Source organism: Garra rufa, chromosome 20 (genome assembly GCF_049309525.1).
Source record: "Garra rufa chromosome 20, GarRuf1.0, whole genome shotgun sequence".
NCBI lineage: Eukaryota > Metazoa > Chordata > Actinopteri > Cypriniformes > Cyprinidae > Garra > Garra rufa.
The window spans coordinates 22,532,132-22,545,919 of record NC_133380.1 but is presented as its reverse complement, the minus strand read 5'-3'; the positions used below and the strand labels follow the sequence as shown (position 1 = coordinate 22,545,919).

Here is a 13,788-nt window from a genome sequence, read left to right as displayed (position 1 = left end):
TGTCAAACAACCAATCACAGTTCGTTTCGTTCAGCGTCACGTTTCGGGGCATGGAAGTGTCCCCACAACAACAGATTGGCGTGCAACAAGTCAGTCATTGAAATAACCAGCATTGAAAGATAACGAAGAAGAGGGAAAACAAGCAGTAAGTCAGTCATTTGTTCGTGAACGTTGCAAAAGTGTATAACAACAATGGCGTCTGCATAAGCACCTCTTAGCAAAACACTGAGTAAATCAGTCTGCGCTTTGTTTCCCGGCGGACCGAAAATAAACGCGACACTCGCGTCTCCCGGAAATCCGATCAAATTCAACTAATCAGATGACGACTTTGACATTCCTGAAGTGTTTCCAGTTAAGTGTATCAGACGTTTAGCCAACGTTCCGTGGGCGTGACGTCTGAGGCTGAGACTAGGTTCAGCCTGTTGGGTCATTTTATTGGATTATCTTTAATATTTTTACCCAGGTGCTTGGTAGTTTTTCTACACTCTTAAAAATGCTAACATCTTATTTTAATCTTAGAAGTGGTTCTAAACTACTTTTCCTGCTAGGTCACTGTATAAAGTAGTAAATACCAGTATAAAATACCAAAATTGTTTATCCCACATTCCTCTTAAAGGAATACTTTAGGCAAAAACAAAATTTTCTACAAAATACGTATCCTCAGGTCATCCTAGAATGGCATGTGTTTGTTCCTTTATTGGAACAGATTTGGAGAATTTGGTCATCAGTGGATCCAATGTTGTGTTCTCAATCATCTACTCACCAACATGTTTGCTAAGAACTGTTTTGGACTGTATTTGCTTGTAAACACTGCTTGATTTGGGTATATTTCTCTCCTGACTCAGAAGACATTTCATTGACTTTTCATTGAAGAAACCGATTTTATGGATAAACAACCAGCCAGGGGGTCTTAGTAATGTATTTGTTTCTTACAAACTCACAGCTTTTCATTTCACAAGACGTTAATTGATGGACTCGGGTCATGTGGATTACTGTGATGTTGTTATCAGCTGTTTGGACTCTCATTCTGACGGCACCCATTCACTGCAGAGGATCCAATGGTGAGGAAGTGACGTAATGCTAAATTTCTCAGAATCTGTTCTGATGAAAAAACAAGCTCATCTCTGTCTTGGATGGCCTGAGGGTGAGCACATTTTTAGAAAATTTTCATTTTAAATCCTTTAAAAACAAACATTCAAATGTATTAATACATTTATGCAAAATGATTTACCAAAAAAGTACATTCTCATGCCAAAATTAATCTGTATTTCATGTAGCCTGGATTGTGTCTTATTTTGCATTGAGGTTTTTAAGGATAACACGTCACACAACCTGACCATATTGTCATTCAGATTCTGTCAGAACACGTCTTGACCAACCGATTAAAAACTACTGATCTTTTCTGTCTCCTTCATAACAGACATTAACGGGAAAGTGTCTAATAGCTATGACTTCCCTGACTTTCCTGCTTAAACGAATAGCTCGCTCTCAATAAGGCTGGTCACTGGGCAGAGGAATGACTGACCGAAAGCGGAGTCAGTGCCAGTTTCTTCGCAGAGCCAGCAGTCGGTGAGTAATGACAGGAACCCAGTAGGGAGGAAAGAGGAAACCCCCCAAAAAAGAACAATTCGTCTGGTTATCGACTGCTATCTTTTTCTCACTCTGTGTCTCACTCGGTTTCTGTCCCGTCTGATATCCTTCTGTTACATAAAACTGGCTCTGAAGGAAACAATACGTATGTTGATTATATAACACAAAAACAACTTAAAAGTAGAAATGAGGCTGTGGGTTTCCATGCCGGAATAAATGCCTTTTCCAACGGACAAGTGATTCTGAGGCAGCTGGTACATGAACTGGTTTGTATGTTGCTATACTGTTGTTCTCTGCCCAAAGAGATGACAGGAATGTTAATGTCCAGACTGCGTTCTCCAGAAGAAAGCTTGAAAATGGTGGTGACCTCATGGATACAGAGATAGCATTCTGGAACTCTGCCCTCCCACTGGAGATAAATAGCACATATTCATCATGGGTGAGGGTGATGGAAAATCAGGAAATAAAGAGCAAAGGTGCTAATATCCTGGAATACATTAACCTGGTTGGGGAGAACAGCACTAACAGAAGACTCCCTCTGTTTGTCTGTAAAGAAAAGATGCTCATTTACCATTCAAATGCATGCATTTCAAACAGGCAAATGGAAAAAGGACTCCAAACTCTGAAGTTCGGTAAGTTTCAGCCAGTAAAGGAAGTAAAGCTCATTCATCAAACCACAAAAGCCAGGTATGCTGAGCACAAGCTCATGTTTCCCCAAGCCTTAATGGATCTTGTGTTTTTCATGTCCATTGTGTTTTAGGTCTTGAGGTACAGAAGAACACCTGTTTGTGGTCAACCTTTGTTACAGTTTGAAGTTCACTATTCTCAAATCATCTTTAGATCTTCTCAGAATTACTATAGAACTAAAATGTCACCACTTTATCAAAGTTTAATGCAATTTGTAGTTTTGGGGTCCACAAAATGAAAAAAATATATAGAATTCTCGTTAAAAATGTCAAAATATACATATATTAAAGTGCGGTTTGGTTCTTCAGCATTTTTGTGTATTTGAAGCTTCTCCAGTAATGACTGTATGATCTTGAGATGCATCTTTTCACAATGAGGACAACTAAGGGACTCATATGCAACTATTACAGAAGGCTTCAGAAAGAAAAAACAATGCATTAAGAGCTGAAGAATTTGAGGATCAGGGTAAATTTAACTTATTTTGTCTTCTGGGAAACAAGTAAGTATCTTTTGTAGCTTCTGAAAGGCAGTACTAATTGAAAAACATGATATTTAGGCAAAATAAGAAAAATGTACCCATCTTCATTCTGTTCAAAAGTTTTCACCCCCCGGCTTTTAATGCATCGTGTTTCCTTCTGAAGCATCAGTGAGCGTTTGAACCTTCTGTAATAGTTACATATGAGTCCCTCAGTTGTCAGTGTGAAAAGATGGATCTCAAAACTATATAGATATTGTTGGAAAGGGTTCAAATATGACAAATTTCAACAAAAATGATGAAAAAACAAAGAATCTGTGGGACCATAAGGATTTTTCTTTAGAACAGCGGGCAGTTTAACTGTTCAGGACAAACAAGGGACTCATGAACAACTATCACTAACAAACAAATAAACAAAAAATGGATCATTCAGGTAACAACATGTTTTATGTGAAATATCTTATTCAGCTCAGTACTACATAAAAATAACATGCAATTTCTTTTAATCTGTTCTGATAAAATATTGAACTATTCCTTTAAATGTAAAGGCAGTTGTTGAATGTACTAGTTTAATGCTTAAAGAGAGGAAGTGGAGTCATAAAGGCACCTTGTTCTTCATATGTCTGAACTTGCTTATAAGCTCATTCTTCATGCACTTGTACACCTACTTCACCAAAACTGACACGCTAACAAAAATCCAGTCCCCAATTTAACGAAATGACATTTTAAGCAATTAAATGCTTCGAATTTATCAATTACTCTTTCATTAGTGGGTCAGGGGAACTCAAGGGAGTGTGGCAACTAGAACAGTCCCATTTCTATCTCACTTTCCTTCTTTAACATCCTTTTTCTCTTTCTTGTCATATCGCTACCTTCTCATTGCCACACTACTGTTATTCCCTGGATCCTCTTTTTCAGTCTTCGTTCCTGTCATTTGCTTTCTATCTTCTTTTACATCCTTTGTGTCCTGTCCTGGGTGACCTAGTCTAATGAAGTCTACTTAGTCTCGACAGCAGACTAGAAACTGTTAATGAAATGTATGGGCTGATCTGACATCAGTATTGTGCCTTTCTCCGAAAGTGATTAGGATTACATTCAAGTTTGGTAAACTGATCCCAGATCGGTGTCAAAATAGCAGTTTTCAGGGGGGCCTACAATAGCACAGCGGACCTCTGCGTCATTAATATTTCAAAGGATGAAAAGAAATAGGGCGAAATGTTTTGTGCTGCCTCTTTTTTCTATCATATTAATTATTTAGGCATTCTGCTGCTTAATCAACCTCTCTTTGGCTGTTGGCCGAAGTGCCACAGACCACTTTGATAAAGCTAATTATCTTAACCTAGTTATATCGCATTACTAGGCTGCAGTTTGATAATAGAGCTCACACTGGGGCAGATTATTGAGATAATGGTGATACACATTTGAGTTGAATAAGCACCGTATGTCATTACAGTTAGCTCGTTTGCTGGGTTTGAAGGTAGGCTACGTTTACAATAAAGAACATTGTCATGAAATACGATTAAATAATTAAGCAAATATGCTAATTGCTGTAGGCTACTGGGGAGGAAGTTAAATAAAATACAAATCTGATCAATTATTTCTATTACTACTGCATTATCACTGACAAGAAGCTTGACCTGCTGTTTTCTGCTTAAGTGTGTGTCGCCCCCTAGAGGCTGTATCTTAACCGTTGGAAAGTCTTCACACTTTAATTTATTTATACCACAACAGAAACATTTGAAGCCAAACAATCATATAATCAGTAATTTCTTATGAAACTGCTGCTTTTATGGAGGAACTAACGTTAGACTTTAACTTTAATTAAAAGATGCAGTCCTACTAGGCATTAGCTATAAAATATAAAAAAAAAAACAGGAAAAAGGCTTAGTTAAAGGGATAGTCCGGCCAAAAATGAAAATTCTGTCAATAACTACTCAATACCGTTTCAAACCCGTAAGACCTAGTTCATCTTCAGAACGCAAATTAACATTTTTTAATAGAAAGAAAGCAATATAATATAGGGTTTGCACTTACATCACGGTTTGGTCACCTACATGCGCGGTCATATTGTTCATACTCGGATGTAAACAATGGATTGCACGGTTAATGTACTACTGAATACATTGTTTTGCTAATTTATGCTGTCTAAACCATGGGAAAAACATGTGGAAACTGCTAAATCATATAAGGACTTAGTAAGCAGAATATTTTGACTTAAGTAAATAGATGGTAAAGATACATACATACGCGCAGCATTAGATATAAGATATAAGCCTAATATTATACCTACCTGACCGGAAATGATTAGAACAAACACGAATGTTGTCAAGATTCTTGCTCTGGAAATCCTGGTTCAGTTTGGCCAACCACAAACGCCTTTTGTTCCTCGGTTGTTTTTTCGTACTCTTCTCCTTGATTTGTTGTAACTTTTGGCAGTCTAGTACTCCAAATGTTTTTTTCCTGGTCTGACCGATTAGTACAGCCCAAAACATGACAATAATTGACCATTTTCAGCCGCAATAATCAGCTAAATATGCAAGTTTTGTTTGGTTCAGCCAGCGGCATTGTTTACCTTAAGTGCCGCCAATATGAATGATTGATGATGCGTCATAAACTCTATTACCACTTCAATAAGCCCAGAAAGGCAGTGGCGTAGCGGACGGGCTGCAGGGCACGCACTGCGGCCCCCCGCAACTGTTTAGAGAGTGAAGCTTATGAGCGCAAAATGAAGAAAATATGTCAGCGGAGCTCAAAAACGGACTAACCAATGCCGAAAAGAGCAATTCAATGCAAAACTACCGAAAATTTCATCCATATTTCTTCCAAATCAGCGGGAAGGAGCTGCGAGAGCGAGCACGGGTAACGTTACTCAGGAGTTTGCTAGCAGTGTCATCACAGACATTACTGCTTCTAACGTGGGCGCGGGCGCGGCTAATAATTACATACTATTAAATTCCACAGTACTAATTCACGATTTTGAATGAAAAGGTGAATCCCCCTTCTAATTATGCGGTGAGGGGCCCCGCCTCCACTCACTGCAGAAAGGTAGTAGGACATCGTTAAAATAGTCAATTTGACATCAGTGGTTCAACCGTAATTTTATGACGCTAAGAGAATACTTTTTGTGCACAAAGAAAACAAAAACAAAGACGACTTTATTCAACAATTTCTTCTCTTCCGTGTCAATCAATGTGCGTTTACAGTAGTACAATATTCTTTTCTTTGTGGAGGGGTAGAAATTGTTGAATAAAGTGGTTATTTTTGTTTTCTTTGAGCACAAAAATCATTCTCGTAGCTTTATAAAATCATGGTTGAACCACTGATGTCACATGGACTATTTTAACAATGTCCTTACTAACTTTCTGGACCTTGAACGTGACAGCGTTGCTGTCTATGCAGGGTCCGAAAGCTCTCAGATTTCATCAAAAATATCTTAATTTGTGTTCTGAAGATGAACGAAGATCTTAGAGGTTTGGAATGACATGAGGGTGAGTAATTAATGACAGAATTTTCATTTTTGGGTGAACTATCCTTTTAATGTAACGGTTCTTTCTAGTGAGATGACTATATACAACAAAATGCACCTAAACTGTTGCCTAAATGCAGTTTTAATCTTAAAAAACACTTGGTTTGGAAATAATGTGGCTTCAGGTAATAACCTAAATATAAAACTGCTTAAGGCTGATACTGTACATAAAACTTCTGACACTTCATTACTTTTTTTTAATGAAAGGTTCAACCGACACAGATGTTCACAACATTTGCATACTGATTTACATCGAGGTTTTACCAAATGTGGCCTTCGCCGTGGTGCATACAAACCAACTTTCACCATAATAACCACAGTTTCTGATCATGTTAATTATACCTAATGCATATAGGATTTGTTATGTCCTTGATGTCAGTGGAGGCAGAAATCATATTAGCACAGCTTCACTGTAGTAACAATAACTGTAGTGGTATTCTAGGGAAAACAATGGTTGCCATGGTGATGTTTGTAAGGGAACAGATCAGCTTGGGGACCACGGTAAAAAAAAAAAAAAGACCAAACGTGAGGAGAACAATGCATCACAGCAGATGACAGCAATATCTTAACACAGCTGCAAATTAAATACATTACACTGAATTGTAAAATGTACAGCTTGCTTCATTTAGGCTATACAATTCTATATCAAATCCAAATGTAAATATATCACATGATGTCATTTGTATATAAAACATTGATTTATATATATATATCTGAGGTGGTAGGAGAGGCCATGCTAAACATTTAACTGTTAAATGAACAATATATTGTCTATAACAAGCCTCGTATTCATCCAAACTATAACAAATTTCTTAATTTATTTCGAATTTTACACCAGTGTATAAAATGACAGCACTGAATTATATCTGCATATAGAAAGGTAGTTGCAGTTTCTAAAAAATGAACATTCTCATTCTCCTTTATTCGACACAGATAAGCAGTTTCACAACACCTGAGTCTCACTGAACTGCACTGTTTACATATGGCACTTTTTTTAACGAGTCTGTGAAGTAGTTGAGGCATACAGTAGCACTCGTCCTGGGACAGCACAAACACCGAGCTTGACGTGCCTTGTGTGACTCCGTCCTTAATTTCAGCAGCCGAAAAGAAGATAAAGATAAAAACGAAGGTATTCGTGGTGTGGTTCCGCTGGTTCCTCAGGCACAGGTGACTCTGATGTCATAGGTTTAAGCCCGTAATGAGTTTAGCTGTCTAGGGAATCCTGCCCAGAGTCCTGTTGTCGTCTGAGCAGATCGCCGGATACTATAACACCGTGGCCTCTTCCATTGCGTTTACCCACCTGCAAAATAACAGTTTTGTTTCTTTATCATAAATCTGAGGATTTCAGTTGCGAATGAACAATGCGTCATCTTGTGCGTCATACCTGCGTGCAGTAGGCTGGTCGTCTGCTCTGAAGGTGTAATACAGTGTTTTTTTATGGTACAGCTGGAAAACGTTGTCTTTGTCTTCCCCCTCCGATCGATCTGACAGCTTCACAGTAAAACCCTGCAGAGGAAGACTTTCAGATGCCACTTTATCCTGCAGACACAGAAAGAGAGAAAGAGAGAGGTTATGGGGCATTCGACAGAATTGGTTCAGTCAGAGTTAAAAATGTCTTGAAGATTATGTGTCTTATTCCACATTTTGTATGCATGCAAATTGTACACTCATTTTGGTCCATCTCTTTTTTGCATCTTTTCTCCTCCACCTGTTTTTTCTGACAATGCAGACGCAATGAGCGTTTTTCTGTCCGGTGGTCATGCCTTAATTCCAGTATTGCATTAGTATTGCATCCTTCTCATGGGCATTTAATAGTTTTTGACTTTTCAGTCTGAGGTAAATCTCTTTTTTGGCTCATTTTATCAGTAAAACCTGCACACCTGAATATAAGGAGTTGTTCACTTCCAGCCTTCATGGACAATTATATATCACTTATAAATAATTAAATACAAAATGAATAGTAGTTATTAAGATTGATGTGGTTTGGAATTGGTCAAATGTGCTTGGAAAAAAAAGATGACCACAATATCAACGTGTCTAATAATTATGCACACAGTGTATATATTACGCTTACTGATATTTTAAATATTATTGTGGGTTTCAATAGATAATAGAAGGTAAACATCTAAGATTTAAATACTTAAATGCTTTTAAAATGTGTTTTTTTTTTTTTGTTGTTGTTGTGGGACAGCGGTTTGCACCAATTCTGTAGAATGGACCATATACATAAATACATGGGTCAAAGACGAAAAAGGGTTTAAGCAAAAAAACAATGTGTGTAATACACACAAAGTGTAATACTGCTTTAAATTGTTGTTTTTCCAAAAAAATATTACAAAGTTTTCTGTTTAATTTAATTGCATTTTTGTTTTTGTTTTTCTGAGCAAAAAATAAATATCATAAATTGTTCCCTAATTTACGGAAGACACCCTCTAAAATGTCATTCAGTGTAACTGTCTTGTCAAGCATATTAACAACAAAAATCCATTTATGACATTAAAAGATGAATTACTTTCACCTTAAATACTAAATAGTTGTAATTATGCATTTTTAAAATGTGCCACAATCCTAGTTTTTGCCCATTTGTCAGTATTTTTTTTACTCATTTAAAACACAATAAAATTTAATATGCTCCCTTATTCTTTTATATATTTTAATATGCGCAAGTCAGAATAAGCATGTTATTTGAATTTTTACATAAATATTGTGTTACACTGAATGACAGTGTAACATTATTTCAACCAAATTTTGACATTTTATTCTCAAAAAAACGTAAAAACTTAAAAGTAGACAGTTTATTTACATTTAATGTGCTTTCTGTGGACATAAAATGACTTTTGTAAATTTCTTTTGACGTGGACATCTTAACGTCTTTTTAATGGTAGTGAATGGTAGTGTAATGAATGATAAAATTGATTCAGTACCACATTCAAAAATTAACTCTGACAGCCCTAGTTGTATTTCATCAGCCACCCGAAGTGGCCTAAGTTATTGATTTAGTAATAATGCGAGGTATTGTATCAAAGCCAAAATTTGTTGTATTGATCCAACCCACTAAATGCAGTTTGTGCAGGTAATGATAAAATGGTTTTTGAAGTGTTTGTTTGTGTATAATGTAGTGTCTGTGCTGGTGTGGGAGACTCTGGGTCCCCTCACCTCTCGTGCTTTAAAGGTGTAGAGCACCTTGTCTTTGAGCAGAAACCACAGCCTCTTCCACTTCCTTTTGCTCTTTTTGCGTCTTTGCAGACTGCCACTCATAGTGGACCCCTCTGCACCCACAGATACCTGCACACAGCGACACTTCTTTAACTTTTTTAAGTAATTATGTTTTTAGGTTAGACATAAAAATACCTGATTAAAATAATTCCCATGTGATTGCGTTTGTCTGTGTACCTGTGTGAAAGGCGAGGAGCTCTTTCTGTTTCTCCACAGGCTGGGCGGCTGTAGGCTCTGGAACACAGCAGAGAGAGGCCTGCTGGCCCTGTTTGTGCGCGGACTGGCGCTCCCACATGATGCTGGAACATTTCCACCTGCATACACATCAATCACTGACATTAACTACACACCTGTTGTGTTGAATTGTGCATTGTTTTATTTAAATAATGCTGCAGATGAATATAGAAGAATAACAAAAATAAATTCTCATGTCATTTTAAACCCATAAGACCTTCATTCATCTTCGGAACACAAATTAAGATATTTTTGATGAAATCCGAGGGTTTTCTGACCCTGCATAGACAGCAACGCAACTGACACGCTCAAGGCCCAAAAAAGTAGTAATGACATTATTAAAATAGTCCATGTGACAGCAGTGGTTCAACCTTAATTTTATAAAGCTACCAGAATACTTCTATTATACTAATACTAATATTTCTACTCTTCCTTTTCAGTCTTCAGTGCGTGTTCACAAAAGTACCGAAGATGAACAAAGGTCTTGTGGGTTTGGAACGACATGAACGTGAGTAATTAATTTTTTGGGTGAACTATATTGGAGTCTTTTGCTCTTACCTCTCTTTCTGAGCTCGGCGTAGCAGTGGTCACAAACTTTTGCCATCCTGTCCTTCAGGTACTTTAGAGGATATCTGTTCCTCGAGCAGGAGCGACACACAACCTAAAAACAGCAACACAGCTCAGATGAATAATAAAATTACTGGCAACAAGAAAAGAGATGCAATGGCAATATTGAGAAAGTATGGTGACAGTTTAATGCTGATGTTAGGTATACACTAGCATTTAAACAATTTGGTTAGTTTTATTCAGCAATGGAGTAAAGTCAGAATTATGAGTTTTTATCCCACTATTCTGACTTTATAACTCACAAATGTGAGTTTATTTCACAAAATTCTGGGAACAAAAGTCAGAATTGTAAGATATAAACTTGCAATTGTGAGACAAAAAAAGTCAGAATTGTAATATATAAACTCGCATTTATGAGAAAAAAGTCAGAATTGCAAGTTAAAGGGACAGTTCATCCAAAAATTTAAATTCTATCATAAATTATTCACCCTCATGTCATTCCAAACCTGTAAGACCATTTGTTCAATAGTAGTAAGGACATTCTCTTAGCTTCATAATTTTAAGGTTGAACCACTGATGTCACATGGACTATTTTAACAAGGTACTTACTACCTTTGTGGGCTTTGAGCATGTCAGTTGCGTTGCTGATTTTGGACGGACAGAAAGCACTCTGATTTCATCCAAAATATCTTAATTTGTGTTCCGAAGATGAACAAAGGTCTTACGGGTTTGAAATGACATGAGGGTAAGTAATGACGGAATTGTAATTTTTGAGTCAACTATCCCTTTAAGAATATCAGACATGTGATGTTTTACCTTTCCACATGCGTTGCAGTGATGCCGTCGTAGTGTTAGGCTGAAGTCTGACGTGCAGTTCATGCACATCATTACATGTGACACAGGAACTAGAACAGGAGCAGCCTCTCCCAGAGACATCCATAATTTCTCTCTCGCCTGAAAACATGGAAAATGATGCCAAATGTCATTTTTTTATACATTTTGTTATTTAGGTTTCTTAATATTGAATACTAATGCATTAAACGGCAAGATGATTGCTGGTTTGATAACTAGACCATATATTTTTTGTAAGCTATTTCCTCATACCTCACTAGAGCAGCTGAAGGTATTGAGGCCTGCTGCGTGATCCGCTATAGCCCGGCTCAGCGTGTGGAACCAGTCCTCTCTCTCGCCTAAAGAACTATCAGAGACAGAAGGAAGGCATGCTTTAAGAGATTGTATGACAGTAGATGTCAGCACAGGAACATGCAAACCATTATGGAAATGCTCATTACCTTGCGGAAAGGGTGATAGTAACATCGCTGACTTCTATCCTGAGCGTGTTGAGCACATTGTCTAAGACAGGTTTACTGACCTATGGACACATATAATCACTGTTTAATTTTGGATAATAGAACTTAAATCAGATCTAATCTAATCTGTTTTGCATCAAAGCCCATTTACACCACTGAATTAAAAGTGAAAACGGTAATTGTGACTTTTCTCAAAATTGCATGATACAAACTTACAGTTGCGAGTTATGAAGTCAGTACTGCGTGACAAACTAGCACTTGCAGTTCTGACTATTTTTCTCAGAATTTTGAGATATAAACTTTATATTCTGAGAATACATTAGTCTTTTTCCCCTTAGAACTGGACTGAACTTGCAGTTGCGAGTTTATATCTCACAATTTTGAGAAAAAGTCAGAATAGTGGGATATAAACTCGCAACTGTGAGAAAAGTTAGAATTGTGTGATATAAACTTTATATCCCACTTTTCTGACTTCAGTTTATATCACACAATTCTGGGGGGAAAAATCAGAATTGGGAGTTTATATCTTGCACTGCTGAATTTATAGCTTGCAATTGCGAGTTTATATCTTACAATTCTGAAAAAAGTCAGAATAGTGGGAAATAAACTTGCAACTGCGTGAATAAAGTGAGAATTGTGAGATACAAACTTGCATTTGTAAGAAAAAAAGTCAGAATTCACAGAATTCTGAATTAATTTCTCCCAACTGCAAGTTCATATCTTGCAATTTTGAGTTTATAACACAATTCTAGGAAAAAGTCAGAATTGCCAGTGTATATCTTGCAATTGAGAATTTATATCATACAATTGCGAATTTATATCATGCAGTTCTGAGAAAAAAAGCCAGAATTGGGACTTAATATCTTGCAATTCTGACTTTTTCTGGCTGACAACTGAGTTAATTTCCCACTGTTCTGAATTTGTAACTCCCAATTGTGAGTTTATATAATGCAATTCTAAAAAAAAGTCTATATATAAACTTGCAATTGTGAGAAAAAAGTCTGAATAGTGAGATACAAACTTGTATTTGCGAGAAAAAAGTCAAAATCGCAAGTTTTTATCCCGATATTCTGACTTTATATCTCACAACTGAGTTTATATCACAAAATTCTGGTAAAAAAGTCAGAACTGTGAGTTTATATTTCGCAACTGAGAGTTAATATCTTGCAATTGTGAGAAATAAAGTCAGAATTGCGAGAAAAAAGTCAAGAATTACAAGTTTATCACACTATTCTGACTTTATAACTCACAAATGTGAGTTTATATCACACAATTCTGATAAAAAAAAGTCTGAATTGTGAGTTTATATTTCGCAATTGAGTTTATAGCTTGCAATTGCGAGTTTATATCATGCAATTGCGAGTCTATATCATGCAATTGTGAGAAAAAAAGTCAGAATTGCAAGAAAAAAGTCAAGAATTGCGAGTTTTTAGCCCACTATTCTGACTTTATAACTCACAAATGTGAGTTTATATCACACAATTCTGATAAAAAAGTCTGAATTGTGAGTTTATATTTCGCAATTGCGAGTTTATATCATGCAATTGAGAGTTTATATCCTGCAATTGCGAGTTTATATCATGCAATTGTGAGAAAAAAAGTCAGAATTGCAAGAAAAAAGTCAAGAATTGCGAGTTTTTATCCCACTATTGTGACTTTATAACTCACAAATGTGAGTTTATATCACACAATTCTGCTAAAAAGTCCGAATTGCGAGTTTATATCATGCAATTGTGAGAAAAAAAACATCAGAATTGCAAGAAAAATTTTAAGAATTTTATCCCACTATTCTGACTTCATAACTCACAAACGTAAGTTTATATCACACAATTCTGGGGGAAAATGTCAGAATTGTGAGATACAATCTCGCATTTACGAAAAAAAAAGTCAGGTTTTTATCCCACTATTCTGACTTTATAACAAACAAACCTTGAGTTTAAATCACACAATTCTGGGGCAAAAAAAATTCAGAATTGTAAGATATAAACTTGCAATTATGAGAAAAAAGGCAGAATTGCGAGATATAAAGTGGCATTTACGAGAAAAAAGTCAGAATTGCAAGTTTTTATTCCCATTCTGACTTTATAACTCACAAACGTGAGTTTATATCACACAATTCTGGGAACAAAAGTCATAATTGTAAGATATAAACTATAAACAAAAACAGTTTATATTTTGCAATT

General features: G+C 36.4%; 1 protein-coding gene across 1 annotated transcript in view; it reads right to left on the bottom strand.

The window, feature by feature from the left end:
* Window positions 1-6,296: 6,296 nt before the first annotated feature.
* LOC141293469 (protein kinase C delta type-like) overlaps window positions 6,297-13,788 on the bottom strand; it is a 33,261-nt gene continuing 25,769 nt past the window's right edge. Inside the window, exons 10-18 of the mRNA XM_073825506.1 lie at window positions 11,924-11,976; window positions 11,588-11,667; window positions 11,400-11,493; window positions 11,112-11,249; window positions 10,287-10,389; window positions 9,672-9,808; window positions 9,435-9,563; window positions 7,663-7,817; window positions 6,297-7,578 (exon numbers count right to left, since the gene is read on the bottom strand). Of these exons, the coding sequence (XP_073681607.1) occupies window positions 7,542-7,578; window positions 7,663-7,817; window positions 9,435-9,563; window positions 9,672-9,808; window positions 10,287-10,389; window positions 11,112-11,249; window positions 11,400-11,493; window positions 11,588-11,667; window positions 11,924-11,976 (926 nt within the window). The 3' untranslated portion in view covers window positions 6,297-7,541. The remainder of the gene's footprint in view (window positions 7,579-7,662; window positions 7,818-9,434; window positions 9,564-9,671; window positions 9,809-10,286; window positions 10,390-11,111; window positions 11,250-11,399; window positions 11,494-11,587; window positions 11,668-11,923; window positions 11,977-13,788) is intronic.